Below are 17804 nucleotides of genomic sequence, written 5' to 3' on the forward strand. Positions count from 1 at the left end.
CTGTGCAAGGACTCAGAATAACAAAAGGACCAACTCATGAGGACTGTTTATTCCAAGATTTTAAGGGCTTTCACAAATTAGTCACTTTTAAGATCCATCTTACTCTACAGCTGCCTCAGGCTTAATCCCAATTCCAAGAGAAGTTTCACAGCTTTTCAGTTTAGCGGCACCCTTCTGTCACTCCCAAGATGAAGGGCAGCCCCAGCGATCCTGTATAGCTGTTGACCTATACTTTTGGATTTGGATCAGAATGGACCAGGGCAGCCCCAGCGATCCTGTATAGCTGTTGACCTATACTTTTGGATTTGGATCAGAATGGACCAACTTCCAGAGTGAAGTTCCAGGCACTATATTTATGCACATTATTTATTTACGAATAAATAACCTTCCATATCATTTATTCCTACATTTCGCACTAGATTTGTCACAGCTTCTTAAGATGTCACAGACACAAATAAAATACTCTTCAAACCTCACAGGATCAACTTTAACATTAAACTCAATTTAACAAACATGTCTTGTGTGCTTGTGATAGATAAAACACTGGCATTGGGCTCAAGTTTGGTAGCATATTACAATCATCTGGTAAGCCTTCAAAACTCTTCTTAGGCCTGGTGATCTCCCTAAACCAACCAGGTCAGGATCTCTGTCGGTGAGGACAGGTGTGAGGTGATTTGAACGTACAGCCAGGATTGAAAACCACCTGGGTGAGTGGTTGTGCAAATCTAACCCTGAGCCCTAGAGGTATTTATAGTCTAGAAAGGGGACAGAGAGAATTACCCACACAAATGAACTACGGTGGGGATTACAGATTTGCTGTGATGTGAGGTACCTGCATGCATTTCCTATAGGCACTTCAAGTTTGACTTACAAAGGAAACCGAGCTTCCCGTGTCTTTAAACTGATAACACCCCAGGATAGCAGGAGCTGTAAAGATCACCTGTGTTTGTCCTCTAGTTAACCCTGTAATCCTGTGGCCCTGTGATCTGGGGGCCAGGATGCCCTCCTGATTTGTTTGCTGACCATGTGCTTTTAGAGTGAGTCATTAAACTTTCCAAGCTTTAGTTTCTATTTTCTTAAAATGAAAATGACACCCATCTCTACCAATGTTAGCAGATTATCTGGATGCCAAGTAATGTGCAAGAATCTTGAATTCATATGGGAAAAGATATAAATCTCAGTTCTGAAGTATCATCCCCAATTCTCCCTGCTCTGCAGGGGCCTCATAAATGGCGTGGCGATCACTTATCTGTTTTCACGTGGGCCTTGATTACAACACATGTGCAAAGCCCAGGTATGCAGCCTTAAGAGTGATTGTTGGCAAAAACTGTCTTAGAAGAAAAGTTAGGATTCTTTCTGTAAAGATGATCTCTGAGACAACTAGTGAGTTCTCTGGACAACTTTTAAATTTTTAAATGAAATGGATAGAAAGAGTGGATTGTTGGGAATACTGGAATACCTTGAAAAGGTGACAAGAATTGCACCTCCTTCTAGGCATCAGGTTAGTCTGGTCATAGCAGGGAACAGCTGCTACCTCCTTTTGGGTCTCTAAAAATTTTCCCATTGTCCCTGGAACTGGGTCCCACCTGAAGTAGGCTGGTGGTAAATAGACTGTTTCCTGAGATCAGAACCAAGGTCTTCTAAGAATGGGGAGGAGTTCCCTGTACTGTACAACAGGAGCCCGAAACAAAAATATAGCTGTTGGGTTTGTTGGCCGTGTTGAGACAGAACAAAAGTATCCCTTGGTTTACTGCAAATGTATGGGATAAAATTAAGTAATGTATCTTTTTTTTCCACCTAGGGTTCTCAAAAACTCACCCAGCCTCAACTTGAAAATGATTCATACATCAAGGAAAAACTATTCAAATTCACTCTAAAATTTCCAATCAACTCTCCAAACTCAAGTAAGAATTATTTCATTTGTAAAACCTTGGATTCAACTAGCGTATTTCCTGTTTTACCATGTCATTTGTTTAATATCCATAAAACATAAAAACAATATTCCAGTGTTTTAAAATGTTTTGGTGAAGATTAAAGCATATAAATATTGCTACATGATGTATAAGCTTTAAAATATTTTGACTTAACAATATAGGGAATCATTAAAGAGATTTGCCTAAACTCAAGCAATTTGATTTTAAAAAGCTACTGAGAGATGTACGTTAACCAAGGCAAGAAAGAACTTTCACAGTAGACAAAATGGGGCCTTTTACTTGTTCTTTCACATTTTCTCTTAGGAACAGACGCTAATGAAAATATAACCCTAATTGAATCAGCTGCTGCTTTCTCTTCTAAACCATCACCAAAATGTTTGCTGGAGAAAATTGATGTTGTAACAGGGGAGGAAGCAGAACACAACGTGTTAAAGGTCTGTATATCGTGTACTGCTCTTTCTGATAGTACTTACATACCTGGAGTAAAGTTACCCTTAGCAGAGACATCTTTAAAAATAAAAGCAGAATACATATAACTGAATCACTTTGTGGTACACCAGAAACTAACACAACATTATAAATCGACTATAGTTCAATTAAAAAAAATGAAGGCAGAAGTATAGTTTTCGTAAAGACTGAGTTGTTTGAATAAAAACGTTAGAGGCTTCCAAAAATTAAATCACATTTTGTTGTATTCTTATAACAATTTGTAATTTGTGGGAAAATGGGTTACTGGGTTCACAACCATTCACATTAGTCCCTTAGGGAGATGACAGCCAAGAACCCTGTCTTAAAATAACTTCAGGCCTATGTTTTATACTTTTCATGTCAGCTTTTAAAATCAGTGCTATTATCATGTGAGTTAAAATTCTATTTACACTAAAAGTTTTAAAATGCAGATAAGATGAATTGATTTCGGTTCAAGATAAATTTTTTAAATTTTCCTTTAAATGTTCTTTGAAATAAGTTTTGAATTTCACATGAATCAAGACTTTGACGGATATAGAATGTAATATCACACATAGGATTTGAGTGTTGAGCGGTATAGCTGTCAGTCTAGGCATATGAAATGTAATTACCACAACCTAATCATTTTCAACAAAGCACAGAGTTCCCTTAGGCCTTTTTCCATCCGCTTTTATTCCAAACTCTCTTCATTCCTATTTTCTTCCCCCGTGATCTGCTGATAACATTTACTGTACAAGTGTGTCTCAAACATAACTCTCATACCAGTTTAATCCCAGATTCACTGCAGTATCACTAAGGATGGGGCCCTGGCATGCTGTATTTGTAACAAGTCATCTAAGTGATTCTTGTACCCAATAGTATTTGAGAACCACTTGTAAGCATTAAATTATAGTACAATACTCTGTGGTATCACATCCTAGTTCTAATGCTGTATTTGTTGAAATTTTTAAAGTATACAAATAGTTCCATGATTCCTTTACTTTCAGATAAATTACATCGCTCAAATAACATTGTTTATTTCAAAAGCTGCTATATATAGATACATATTGTTAAGCGAAAAATCAAGATGCAGAAAGTATGTATGGCATTCTACCATTTATAGAAAAAAATGGGAGAAAATACATATATTTGCATGTATAGACATACAAATATCTCTAGAAAAATAAGCAAAACATTAGCAACAGTGATTACTCGTTGCAGGGGGTGAAAACTGGAAGACTGGGAACTAGAGTTGGTGGGGTATTTTTCACTTTGCATCTTTTTGTTTTTTAACGTTTGACCATTCAAAAATTGTCCGGTTTTAGAAGTTAGATAAATTTGTAAAGCTGGTTTAGAAATCATTAACAAAGGTTATTCTGATAAAATATCAGACAAATAAAAGTGTTATAACTGAGGAAAGAAATCATTTTGAAAAATTTCTATATTTTGACATTTAAAAAAATTGTCCTTTAGATCAACTGCAAGCTTTTTATATTCAACAAAACAGCACAGTCCTGGATTGAAAGGGGCAGAGGAGCTTTGAGACTGAATGACGCAACAAGCAGTGATTGTGGAACATTCCAGTCAAGACTAAGTAAGGAATTATTTCGTAAAGCAAGTCACTATTTCTTAGGGAAATTTTTCCAATATAGGAACACATCGTGTTCTGGAGATCTGTTGTATGTCAGTAAATTAGACTGCTGAAAACAATATTGCTTCCAATGTACTATTGGAGCTTCCTGTTTAAAGTCGGCTCTGAGGTCAGACTACACAGGTTCCAGTTCTGGCTCCATCACTAACTGATAACCTTGGACAAGTTACTTAACCTCCCTCTGCCTTAGTTGCATCAGTTTAAAATGAAGATAACAGTAGCCCATGACTTAGTTTTGTGAGAATTCAGTGAGATAATGCATGTAAATCACTTATGACAGAGCCCAGCACACACCTAAATAGTAATCTCATTATTATTTAAAGGAATAGGATGACATTTTTCTTAAATGCAATAGTTTTTCTAAAAGAGAATATTTGCCCTATAATTTATTCCTAGCATTCTAAACATGGTGTGTGGGTTGGAATGAAGGGTCAGTTTCCAAGTAAATAAAGGTGTGTGGTTACTGAATCCTGCAGGCAGAGTGAGTGTTGATCAGAATGTGGTCAAACGGAGAGACTGAGGAGGATTTTGGCATCCAAAAGACACACTGGGCATTGCTCAGAGGCCCAGACTGAAAGAAAGCACAGGCAGAGCTATTGGCAGGCTGGGTTTACTGGTCAATATTTGGTGGGCAAAGATTGTGGAGGAGACCACAGGTAGAAGCTGGTAAATGGATATGTGTAAAGTTTCAGGTAACAAGATCAAAAGAGTAAGGAATAGAATTCAGACTAGAGAGTAGGAACAGTGTCCTTCAGTTCTGTAACAGGCAAACAGGTTTCCAAATAATCCAACCAAAGCAGGTACTACTTGTCTTCTACAATGTTTTCTACATTTTACTCCTTCCACTACCTGCCAAAAACCCAACAAAACGTTTCTTTTAATTTTGTAGGTAATACATATTCATTACAGAAGACAGAGAACACGGATAAACAAAAAGAAAAAAATTAAATTATTCATAGGCTTATCTTCCTGTAGTAGCTAGCCTCTATGAATAAAATATATTTTTCTGGACTTTATATACCATAAATGTATAAAATATATTGAATCATTTGTGATTCATGGTGTTTATATTGCTTTTTTTCTTTTACATAGTATACCATGGTCACCTTTCTATATCATTAATTATCTTTCTTCAGTATCCTAAATGGGTTCATAATATCTTCAATAGCTGTATCATCATTTATTTAACTAATTCCATTTTTTAAATGCTTAAAGTTTTTGTTTCAGTTTTCTCCATTGTAAACAACTCTTGGATAAATATTCTTCAGACCACCAGGTCCTTAAAAGAGTACTAAAATTATAACCATTTTTAATATTATAGTTTAAAAAAATGTAATTCCAGTATTTAAGCTAAAAAAAGTCTTCCAACATAATAAAGCCCAATTTGAAAGCCAAGTTATAATCTAGTCAAATTGCAATTTAATAGTGAAAACAGAGTCTGAAAACCAACTACAAGATTTATTTACTTTCAAAAAATGGCAAAGTCTTCTGGAAGACTAAGGAATCAATTGTTCTGAAATCTGATAAATTCACCTTCTTATTTCAGTTATGCGCAACCAAGGCAGCCTCAGGCTGATTCTCAATAGCAAACTCTGGGCTCAAATGGAGATTCAAAGAGCAAACCACAAAAATTTACGAATAACAGCTACTGATTTAGAAGATTATAACATCAAAGTGTTTTTAATTCAGGTAAGTGACAAATTTCAATGGTAGAATATCACCCTACTATATTTATAGATCTCTGAAATTACTAATTTTTTTCATTTTATTATAATAACCTGTACCATTGGCAAAAAATCAACCATTTATTATGGTTGTTTGCAGTCTAACATAACACCTAAATTTTTTATGAAATTTTGAGATTAACACCAATTTAGAGTAGTCAGTTGACACCATCCCTGGACATTTGTACTGGCATATGCCATCAAACCTCCACACCTCACTATTAAAATTATGTCAACAATCTTATTAAGTTACCAAAGAGGCTATTGTCAGGATTGGCTCCTAGGAGGCCAGGGGAATCCACAGTCTGATGCTTATACTGCATGCTGAAATGGAGGCTTCAAGATTACTGGAAAGGACCCAGTGAGAAATAGAAAAACACAGGGCTAGCAAGTTGAAACAACCAGTCCAACAGCAATTTCCAATTCTGGACATGAATCAGTCTCCAAGGTAACAGAATGGGAACATAGCTGTAGCTGTTCCTGGCAGCAGGAACGCTTGACCTCAAATACAAGATCCAGGCAAAAGAGATAGAGCTGGCAGGAATCAGGCCAGAATAAAAGGCTGGATTTCCCCCTTAGTCTGAGACCCAGAAGACTGGAGAAGACTGAGTATCCAAGTGACTCAGGCAGAAGATGACAATGCAAGTAAATTGGCTTCCAAATAGCAATGAAAAAAAAAAAAAAGTTGGCAAGTGCCCACTGATGAAAAACCAATGGTTTTATTAACTACTAGTAAGTGCACTGTTAGGTTTAAGTGATGCTGAGTATTAAGATGTTAGAGTAAGACACCCAAACTCTGTTTACCATTTCGGGAGGTAATACTGGATTCTCTGCTAGGCCAGAGCCCCCCGGCTTTGAGTGGGTAAAGGAGCCTGCCTGAGACTGACAGTGAGACTATGATTAGATTAGATTAGATTTAACTACCATTAGATTCTGCTGCTTGATATTGGCCCACATGGACTTTTTAAATTGTCAGATAATTTTTAGAGATTAGCAAATGAAATACAATAAAAATCACCCAAAATTCCACTCCCAGAGATGGTCACTAGTAACATTTTGGTCTTAACTATATTTTAGTATATATATATGGATGTGTGGGTACGTGTATACATATGTACCATACTGTACATACTGTATGACCATCAGGCAAATTATTTAGCCTTCTTCAACCTGATTTTACTCATCTGCCAAAGGAAGACAATAATAATACACTTTATAAAGTGGTTAAGATTAGATAGCTAGTATTTGATTGTGAAATATACTTTAACCTTTTCACTTATCAATGAAAATGAGTGTTTTCCTTTATTAAATAGTAGTTCATTCTTCAAGAATTATTTCATAGGTGAAAATAATTCTATTATGTACCATAATTTATTCCACCAATCCCATTTTGCTAAATACTTAGGTCGTTTACTGTGTTTATTATTACAAATTCTACAAGGAAGTTGCAAGAAATTCTCTATGTACATACATGTTAATTCTCTTGGGAAAAGGTTTTGACTTGTTTTGACAAATTTCTCTCCAGAAAAACTGACCAATTTTCATTTTCACCAGCATTTTCTTATGGTACTTCTTGGAATTTTTTTTTAAATACTGCAAATTTATTGTTCAAAAAATATATCACTGCTTTTATTTTTAACTTCTTGTTCTGAATTTCTTGAATGAAAACATCTGAGTGCATTTGGCAAAAGGAAATACATACTAGTGAAAGGCATATTTAAAATTTAATGTAAAAAAGTCAAAGTAGCAGAACAGTATCTGTATTTCAATTACAATACTCTTTCAATATTTGTTATTAAATAACTTACTGAAGAAAAATTACACCTTTACACATGATGTAAAAAGTTAAATTGGTCAAAAGTCAACAAATATTTATTCAACACCTATTATGTAATATCTAATATAATATGAAAAACAAAAATATTTAATATATAGTTTTTTTCCCTAAAAATAATTAAGGCAACTTAAGAACATGCAAACAAAAAAACATATTTTAAGACCCTCTCCCAAAATGTTGGCATTGTAGTTGGTTCAATTCTCAGTTCTTGGCTTTGAAAGATTCAATAGCTCTCTGAAGGATTAGCGAAGAGAAAAAATTTTCCCCAGATTTCCTTTGAAACTGTGAAAAGATACAAAAATGTAAACCACTGATATGTTACCTTAAAGAGCACTGACTTTGATGACAAAAACCAAGTCCCAGCCAATTCGCCAACCAGCTGTGTACACTCAGACAGGTCGTGACTTTCGGAACCATAATTTTCTCATCTGTAAAGGGAAGAGGAAACAAGTACCTGTACTATGTGCTTTTACTAACACAGATGAAATAAGTAACTTTGGTTTTATTATAAGAATTGAATAAATTAAAGAACATAACAACAGCAAATGTTATACTAATGTTATTGTTACCATCAGTTTTTATACTGATAGCAACTCTGAAAATAGAAAAATACTGAGAGCAAGGACTTCTGATATGCTTATGGTACAATATCACAGACTATTTGAACGAACTCTGCTTTTCTACAGAGCCATGTAGCTTGCCAGGGATGTCTAAGCAAGTGATGTAAAGGAAATGAAAGCTTTTCCCCCTCTAACCCTATAATTTTCTACAGTGTAAAACAGTGAAGGAAGGATGGTCTTAACAAATTTAAATTCATATAGAAATTTTAAATCACAAAATTTCATTTTCTTCGTTTAAAATGCATACATTGGGACCTCATAAAATTACCTGCTTTAGGATTCAATTTGGTTCAAGATAAACTGGCTCTTTGCCCTTTTAATTTTTAGGGTTATTTACGTTCCAGATTTACGCCACATAATCCCTTCCTTATTAATAGTAAAAGATTACAAATCTATAAAATGTGGCTGTTATTAAGTTACTAATTTTCTTAACAACTTGTAGGCCAGTGTCAAAGATACAGGATGTCTATATGCAGCAATACATCATCGTCTTGTTGCACTTCGAAGCTTCGACAAGCAGCAAGATGTAAATCAAGCTGAAAGCCAGCCAGAAACAGTCCTCCAGCAATTTAACTGTGATAGCTGTGATGAGGATGAGGATGATTTCATCCAAGTCACAAAAACTAGATCAGGTAAAGAACTTTTCTTTTGTCAGTTCAGAGGTTTAAGAAAGAAATCTTATTCACAACCCTACCATATGAAATAGACATTTAAAAAGTGAAACTTATCTTTTCAAATTGGGCTGGGGTTAGAGCCCTCGATATTTGGATTTGAGAGGTGGGTTTGAAAATCACTGTCTTCTTCATGTGGCCTTCATTAGAATGTTACCGAAAGTCAGCCTCATTGCTGTATCTGCACATCATTTGCATATTCATTTCATAAACGACCATATTTACAATGTAAAGTATTAATTGCTACACTGAAATTAACCATTCATTCATATTTCTCTTCACTTCTCCCCATTCTCCTATTATTGGCCATAGTAGGAGAAATGATAGATACTCATAATAGAACCAGCAGGCAAATCTGGCTTGAAATATTGAAAAATCCTGTTTATTCCCTTTTTTGGAATTTGACTGCTTTATTTTCAAAGACCTTCTTTGCCTAGGGCGAAAGTGCTATTTGTTTCATTACATCAGGATTCATGAATTGAGCAAGGCTGCAAGGGAACCATCATTTAATGGATTTTAGGTTTTAGTGCTTGTCCTGATGAGTGAATTTAAAACTAAAATTCTTCATTATTTTTGGAGAAAAACATTGTCAAGGAAATAATCAGCCCAGTTTGTTATATAGATGTAGCTATTCCAATAAAGTCATCCAAGTATTTTCAGTCTTAATAGTTTTATTTAGCCCTGAATTCTGCTCTACCGAGGACTGACAATGGACTTACAAAAATAGTTGGCAGGCATTTTCCCAATTTTTAACCATTTTAAATCTTACAGCTATTTTAATCATACATAATTTAAGAATCTACCAAAGAACATGTGCCGAACTTGATGAAACAGCTTCCTTGGCCTAATACTAAAAACGTAACCAAGAGGAAAAATGCACAAAACTTGCACAGTGGGACCATAAATTGCTAGACTCAGTGAGACAGAGAACTAAGTGAATACAGTCTTTCTTGTTGTTCTTAAACAAATGGCTTAGTATTTTTTGAAATGTATGAAATGAATAAAAAAAATTCTTTTATACTATTATAAAGTTTATATTGTCAACAATAAAATGGGGTGTTTAGAAAATGAGTTGGTATCCATTAAAATGTTAACTTGCAATAAGGAGTAAATGGCAAAATTATTTCATCAACAAATGACACATGGTTATGAACACAATGCATATTATACCATATTCCACTTTAAGAAAGAGGTGATATGCAGCTATCTTCGTATAAAATGGGAAACAATGGAAAAGAGACAAAGTAAATGTCAATCATATGAACCCCCTTTCCCTGCTACCTCTTCCCCTTTCCACTGAGCACCTCCTCCAGGAGGGGTTGCATACAAATGTTAAATGTTAGGGAAGCAATCAAATGTCTGATTTTTCAAACTTGTTGCCCATGGATCAAGGAAAGTTTTAATTATCTGTCACATTTAAAACTAGTAATATTTCCAAATGTTACTTTTAAAAATGTAGATTCTATGTATTTTATCTCCTCACCAGTAGGCATATTTGAGAGTATTCATGTTCAATTGAATTATATATTAAACTAACCAACTCTGAAAAAAATATGTTATATTTTAACATTTTACCCCATTTTATGCTTCTGATGTTACAATATACATCTTTAACCATGCATTTTACCATTAATAAATTATTGTAGTTATAGTAATTTTGAAAAAATTAAACTGAATATAATATTGTATAATAAATTATTTTAAATTTACATCACAGATTCTTCCAGGTGGACCCACAGACAGTCAGTTGCCTGTTCATGAGCGCTACCTACTATAAATATGACAACATCTACGAAAAGAAAGAACTGAAAAAACTAAGCCATCCTAACTAAATGAGAAGATCCTATTCATTCCTTGAGTAGTTTTTATAGAAAAGTTCAAGAAATATAATTTGTTGCAATTAAAGGGTTTCTCTTATGTAGTCTTATCATTCTAAGGTTTTATATTTTGATTATTGTGGAGAAAATGACAGAATTTAAGAAATACATGGCCTTTAGAAGTTTAAAATTTATCATTTTTGAAGAAGTTAATTTAGAATAGGATTTGGAATTAATTTGAACTGTTCATCACATTGATGAATACTATAGTTGAAATTACAAATTGCTGGATTTGATAAATAACTAAAATATTTATGTTTTTCAGTCATATATTGTCTAGCCATAAAACAATTCTTTTACAAAATTTCCAGAGTCATTTCTTTGAAAAACATTATAACTGCATGATAACATTTCATTAAATCATCTTTTTCTTCTGGGAAATGCATATTTTCATTTAGCCTTTGGAGTTCCTAATTCTGTAAGATTATATATTCATGGTATGAATTCCTTTAAAGGTGCACTTGTATCTATTGCACCTTGTATGTGCTTGACTCACAGTCAGCACCCAAAAGTTGTTGAAGGAATGAACAAAACCTATGTATCAAAACAGTAAGTATGCAAAAAATGAAATATGGTAACTTGTTCTTCGCTTTATTTATGTAATTAAATTAATTTTGTAATTTATGTAATTAAATATTCTAGTAAATGTGGCAAGTTCTCTGGTGTCTCTTCTTATAAGGGCATTAATCCTATTAGGCCAGGGCCCTACTCTCACAACCTCATCTAACCCTAAGTACCTCTCAAAGCCCCATCTCCAAATATCATCACATCGTGGGGTAGGCTTCAACATGTGAATTTTGTGAGAACGCACACATTCAGTCCATAATAAGGGAATAACATCCACAATTACAAGACGATTTCTGAAAATGTTTTGGACAACAACAATATATTTGGAATACTAGTATAGCTTAATTTCTACTTTGAAGAACAATATTCATTTGGAAGTATACATGTGACTATACTTAAAAAAGGTTACATTATTATAGTACCATTTATAGTAGTAAAAGAAATTACATATATGTATTTATTGTCAAATGTGAGCTAATGCTTAAAAGTTTAGCATATGGTGACAATGAATATATATATATGTTCACGTATAACTGAAAAATTGTGCTCTACACTGGAATTTGACACAACATTGTAAAATGGTTATAAATCAATAAAGAATGTTAAAAAAAGTTTAGCATATGAAAGTTGAATTACTCTTTTAGACTATAATTTAGCTAGTATGTTATAATTGTTCAAAGTTTTGCTCTTTCCCTATAATTCAGTAACTAAAACTTGGTAAAATTTCACTACTAAGAGTAGCTAACTTCCATTCATTCTTCCAGTGACTATAGAATAGATATAGTAAATAAAATCCTTTACTTCTAAAAATTAAGCAATGACTCAGGAGGTGGAGAAGAAAAGTTAATGTGAGAGAGGAAGAGAGAAAAGATCAAGAGAAAAAAAAACAGTAAAGAAAAGCTCTAACATGAAAGGAAGACTACAAAGGATGGAAAAACAGAAGTTTTAAGTTTTTTTCTTTTTAATTCTAAGCGAGTGGCTGATGCAGAACAAACTCGGAAAAATTTTCATTAGAAGTATAGTATAAACAGGGAGACACTTGGAGAAGGTATTAAAGAATTGGTTCTCTTACAAGCTTGTAGCTGATATGGGAACACTGGGGTTATGCTAAATTGTTAAATTCAAGCAGAAAAACAGAGATTTTCTTTATTTTCTTGACATGTTTATTCCTGGCCTCTTTTTATGGCAGAGATGAATTTTCTCAATGCCTCAAACATTTTAATATAACTTGAATTTATTCTTTTCATCTGTGATTTTCTTTGTACTCCTCTGCATATACAAGACAAAAAAAAATTATGACTACCTGAATTTCTGATCTATGTAGAATTGCCAGGGCAATAGAACCAAAAATAGTGTTAGAATATCAGGAAGGCAGAGAGAGAAAGAGTGAAAATTTGGGGATTATGACATGGCTACTAACAGCAAAAACATATTTAGCTTAGGACTTTCAATCCATTTCCTGCCCACTCTACTATTCCTTCTTATAATCTTTATGCAAATATTTAGTAATATTTTGGGGGGCTAATAGAAATATAAACATCTTAGTTTCTTCTTATTCTATATCTTCATCTAGCCTTCTCGTTTTTGGTTTTTTAATATCCTTCCCCCCCCCCTTAATGTAAAGAGATCCATCATACAATGATATTCATTTTCATAGGTTATTAGGTAGGTGATTTCAAAGCATACATCTTCTTCCATAGGAGCTGCTTTTATTAAAATTTACTTAGATAAATATTCCCCCAATATACTAACTCTGTATTTAACATGATATCCTGTTACATTTTAGGATAATCTAAACATTCTTTTCTATTAACAGGACTTTTATATCCAGTTACTCAGCTTAATTACAAACTAACAAAATGTTCTCTCTTAAAATATTATTTTACACCCATTACTGCCAAAGCAAGGAACCCTTAGTTGTCAGGGACTAATATCCTATACAGGCCTTAGATTATGTGGATGTCATTTTAAAAAAAAGCCAGGGTTGGGGATGTTTATCTTTCACAGAGTCAGAAAGTAAATGAAGTAAACTAGAGGGCATTCTAGGCATTGGGAAGGATAAATCTTAACCTTGTAAATCTTCAAGTTGTGAATATCACACTGAGATATAATTTTTTCCCATAAAATGTTGAGAACATTTTAAGCTTGCTTGAGACGTGGTACCCAGGTGGTTGGGTATGCTTATACACTAGAAAAGCACACCAGCCTTGTCATAGATACAGTTCAAGTTTGAAACTCAATAATATTACAGATTATGTTAGTTGTCTGAGGGTAGTTGAAACTGATATTAAATCTGTGAATGCCAGCACTTTGGTTTGTTTGTTTTGCAATGGCACACTATACCCACAGTTCTGGGTAATTTTTGACATAAGACTTGGAACAGACAAATTTGAATACATGAACACATTGGAAGTTTCTAAGATGATATTTGTAAACCATGGCATTGGAGGAGTTACTGAAGTAACTGGCAAATGTTTAGCCTAACAAAGACTTGATGATGTAACAGCTTTCAAACAATTAGAGGATTATCGACATTTTTAAGTTTCTGCCAATTTTGTGTATATAAAAGACTATTTCACTATTACCTTTTTCTGATTTCTCATAAGGTTGAGTCTTTCAGATATTTGAAAGTGATTGCATTTCTTCTAAGAAATTTCTTTTCACAATCTTTGCAAAGCTAACTATATTGTTTTTCCCCTTTAGTGGCTTCCTAGGATAGGCAGGGTAAAAGCCAAATTCCTAAGCATGGCTGTGACACTTTCCATGTCTTTCCCCAGTCTACTTCTCTAGCTTCATCTCCCACTGTTGCCTTCCTCCCTCTAAATGTTCTAGGAATTCAGAACTGCTATTTTGTTGCTCCGTATCTGTGCTCATACTGTTTGCTCTGTGGAATTCCTTTCTTATTCTTGCTGATTCTGGCAAATACCTAATTCAATCTTTAAGGCTTAGTTTAAGACACTTCCAGAAAGTTTTCCCTAACTCCTCTTAGGCTGAGTTAAGACCTGTTCCTCCAAATTCCTGTAACACCCTGTATATAATTTCACCACTGCACAGACTTTATGTTCTTTGAGAGGAGAGACTACCTTTTATTTATCCATTTTATCTCCAGCACTTAGCAGGGTGTCTGGCCCATAGCAAGCAATCTCATAATTTGATCTCCACAGACTTGTGTTGTACATATAAGACTCAAAGGATGTTATCCAACAGGAAGCTAGAAATAAGGCTGTGAAACACCTGAGACAATCTGGGCTAAAGATAGTTGGAGTAGCTGAAGTCATGGGAAAGAGAAAGGGTTAATATTTGCCAAGTGTATACTTTGTAGTGGGCATGCAGCTAGGCATTTGTACATACAGTTACAACTTAACAAGGTAGCTATTACATTTTGTAAATGAAGAAGTAGGCTCAGAAAAGTTAAGGTACTAGTCCAAGGTTTACAAAGGCAATAAATAGTAAAGCTGGGATTTGAAACAAGGTCTTTTTAAATCCCCAACTCAAGCTCCTTTCGTTACACAAGAGTAGATAAACTCAGGCAGGGGAATGGAGAGAGAGAGAAGGGAAGGCAAAGCAAGGCAAGGGAAGGATAGATTCTGAAGATAAGCTTAGGAAGAAGGAAACAGAAAAGGTACAGAGAAATGGGAGGGACACTATTAGGGACTGGTGTGTTGTGAGCCAGAGTAAAAAATTTCAAAAGGAAATGATAACCATTTCAAATGCTGCAGAAAGACCAAGTCATTGAAGGGCTGAAAAATATCTTCTGAGTTTACAATCAGCTCTTTGGTTATCATGGAAATAGCCCTAATTAGTAAAGTGGTGGGGAGAAACTAGATGACAACAGGTTGATGAATGAACGGGAAGCAGGGATGTGACGATGATGAATAACTACTCTGTCAAGAATCCTAGTTATAAACAGAAGACAAGCAATATATAAAAAGCTGAGGCTTTTTTTTTTTTGAATTAAAGATGTCATAGACACCAGCATGTTTAATAGTGAAGAGGAAAAGTCCAACAGAGAGGGAGAATTAAAGGTGTATCAAAAGGGAAAACTTGATGGAATAATAGTTTGGAAGGAGACAGACAGGACCCAAAATAACAATGGACAAAGTCATATTCCACATGAGATGTCAATGTAGTTTGTAGCAGAAATGGGGGGAGATCCAAAAATTTGAGTTCTTTCCTGTGAAATAGGAAGAAAAGGGGTCTGAGATTTTGCATATGTGTGACAAAACTCAGAGGCTGATCCAAAACAGGTTTTCTAGATTCTTTTTTTTTTTTTTGTCAAATCGATCAACTGACACTCTCCTAGTCACCCAAACTTCAAACCTCAGTGTCATCTGTGACTGCTCCCTTTTCTTCCTTTCTAATATCTAACAAATTATAGAGTGTTGAAATAGTAAGAACGGAAAAGACCCTGTGGATGACGAAAGTTATAAATGAGTAACTTACATCTCACAGAAGTTGGGGTGTGCTTAAGGGTCCACTACAAGTTGCTATTAGTAGCTGCTGTGAGGCAAAGTTCCTGGCCAGAAGGGATCAGTGACCTTCTAAAAGCAGACATCTATCAGACTCCACAGTGTATTTTCCAGTCTAATATACTATCTGGGACACAGTAGGGACTCAAAATATTCAGTGAACTCATGAGTGAATGCTGGTGGTTGGTGGCTTGGTGAAAAGTAAAAGTGACAGATTTGGAATCAATTTGGGCTTGACAGAATAGTGGAATCACTAGTTCAGTTCCCTCACTTTATAGATGAGGAATCTGAGGCCCAGAAAGATGAAGCAATCTGTCCAAAGTCCAAAAGCTAGTTACTGATAGCGTCAGGACTACAAAGACGCAATGAGGATGCCAAAGCAAATAAATCTAAAGAGCAAGAGGAATAAACACTCGGATGTGCACTGCCATTTGATTCTCCTCTTACAACGAGAGCATTTTCTTTCATTTCCACTACTACCCCAGCCTAGGCTCATGCACAACTATTTCAAAACCGCTGGAGTCACCCTTCCTCCTCCTGCCTCCTAAGCGCTTCAACATTCCAAAATCAGATCAACGGTCATCAAACATCGCTTCTCAGGACTCTTTTCTTTCCAGTTAAAAGCCTTCAAAAGGCCAACTACTGCCTATAGGATAAGGTCCAAATTATTAACATTCCTAACCCTTCAATCTTTTCCTATCTATTTTTTTAACCATATATGGAAATACTCCACTTGGCTAGACTCGTCTACCCATTATCCTCTAACTTTCTCAAAGGCTACCCTTCTTTCTCTGGGGTAGTAGTTTTTTGGTGGTTAGCAGGGACTGCCACCTGCGCAGTCCCACGGAACACCCTGCTTTGATGAGCCTGGTACTCGGCTTACTGCTCTCTATCTGAATTGCAATAATTAATTTCTGAAAAGGCACTCTGCGTTTTCATTTTGCGCTAGGCCCCGCAAATTGTGCATCTATCTGGTCCTGGGTCCATCTCTTCAGCCCCTGGCCCAGCGTTGGATACACCGGCCATTAAATACCAGGTGGTTGAATGGGTAAACAAAGGGTATATAGTCTTCGGTGTAATAATGAAAGGGTCTAGTCTCATGCGCAATAGCGAAAAACAACTGACCCCGCGCAAGGAGCTGCTGCCGTCCATGCTTTCCCGCCAGGTGCTCAAAATCGCACTTGCAGCCCCCACGCCGCCTCAGACCGGTTCCAACGGGGCTCCTTGGGCAGCTCCAACACCAAATAGAATTCCAGGTCTTCCCCCGGCCGCAGCCAATCCCCGCAGCCCTTCGGCCTCCGGAACTGCGACGGGCTCTGATTGGCTGACAGGTTGGCCAGGGGCGGGGCGGAGAACACGGGGAAAGGGGTGGGGCTGGCGGTCGGCCCCCGGGCAGGGAAGCGGCCACTGCGCAGGCGTGGATGGAAAAGGCTACCCAAACAAATACAACCCACCACCCGGAGGTCGCTAGCTCTTCTCCGCCCACCTTTCCCTTGAGTGGGCTCTCCCGCCTCCGAGTCGCCCGGCTTTCTCCGCCCCCATCAACGTCTGGGCACGTCCCCCTCGCGCCGCGGGCCACGCTCCGCGGTGCACTTAACCTCTGCCCGCCCAGCACGAACACAGAGGCCGCGGCGGCGCAGAGCGGAGGCGGGAGCCGGGGCCTGCAGCCGCTGCTGGGCGGACGATGACTTGTTACCGAGGCTTCCTGCTGGGCAGCTGTCGTCGCGTGGCGGGCGGCCGGGCAGCGGCGCTGAGGGGGCCGGGCGGGGGAGGCCCCGCCGCGCGGCCGCAGCTCGGCGGTGACGGCGGCGGGCGGCGGCACCTGGGGCAGGGGCAGCCGCGCGAGCTGGCGGGCTGTGGCAGCCGCCCGGACGGCGGCTTCCGCCCGTCCCGGGTAGTGGTGGTGGCCAAAACAACCCGGTACGAGTTCGAGCAGCAGCGGTACCGCTACGCGGAGCTCTCGGAGGAGGATCTGAAGCAGCTGGTGGGTCCCGGCGGCCCCCGCCC

The 17804-nt window shown here is 36.8% G+C and overlaps 2 protein-coding genes across 6 annotated transcripts in view; both read left to right on the forward strand.

Annotated features, from left to right (window-relative positions):
- RANBP3L (RAN binding protein 3 like) overlaps positions 1–10793 on the forward strand; it is a 47721-nt gene extending 36928 nt beyond the window's left edge. For all 5 annotated transcript variants that reach the window (XM_072958773.1, XM_072958774.1, XM_072958776.1 and 2 more), the window contains 6 exons: positions 1802–1904; positions 2238–2368; positions 3855–3975; positions 5579–5721; positions 8656–8845; positions 10602–10793. In XM_072958773.1, coding sequence (XP_072814874.1) covers positions 1802–1904; positions 2238–2368; positions 3855–3975; positions 5579–5721; positions 8656–8845; positions 10602–10645 — 732 coding nt within the window. In that variant the 3' untranslated portion in view covers positions 10646–10793. The remainder of the gene's footprint in view (positions 1–1801; positions 1905–2237; positions 2369–3854; positions 3976–5578; positions 5722–8655; positions 8846–10601) is intronic.
- Positions 10794–17210: 6417 nt separating this feature from the next.
- Positions 17211–17804, forward strand: part of NADK2 (NAD kinase 2, mitochondrial) — a 42457-nt gene continuing 41863 nt past the window's right edge. Inside the window, exon 1 of the mRNA XM_072958770.1 lies at positions 17211–17781. Coding sequence (XP_072814871.1) covers positions 17482–17781 — 300 coding nt within the window. The 5' untranslated portion in view covers positions 17211–17481. The remainder of the gene's footprint in view (positions 17782–17804) is intronic.

Source organism: Vicugna pacos, chromosome 3 (genome assembly GCF_048564905.1).
Source record: "Vicugna pacos chromosome 3, VicPac4, whole genome shotgun sequence".
Classification (NCBI taxonomy): domain Eukaryota; kingdom Metazoa; phylum Chordata; class Mammalia; order Artiodactyla; family Camelidae; genus Vicugna; species Vicugna pacos.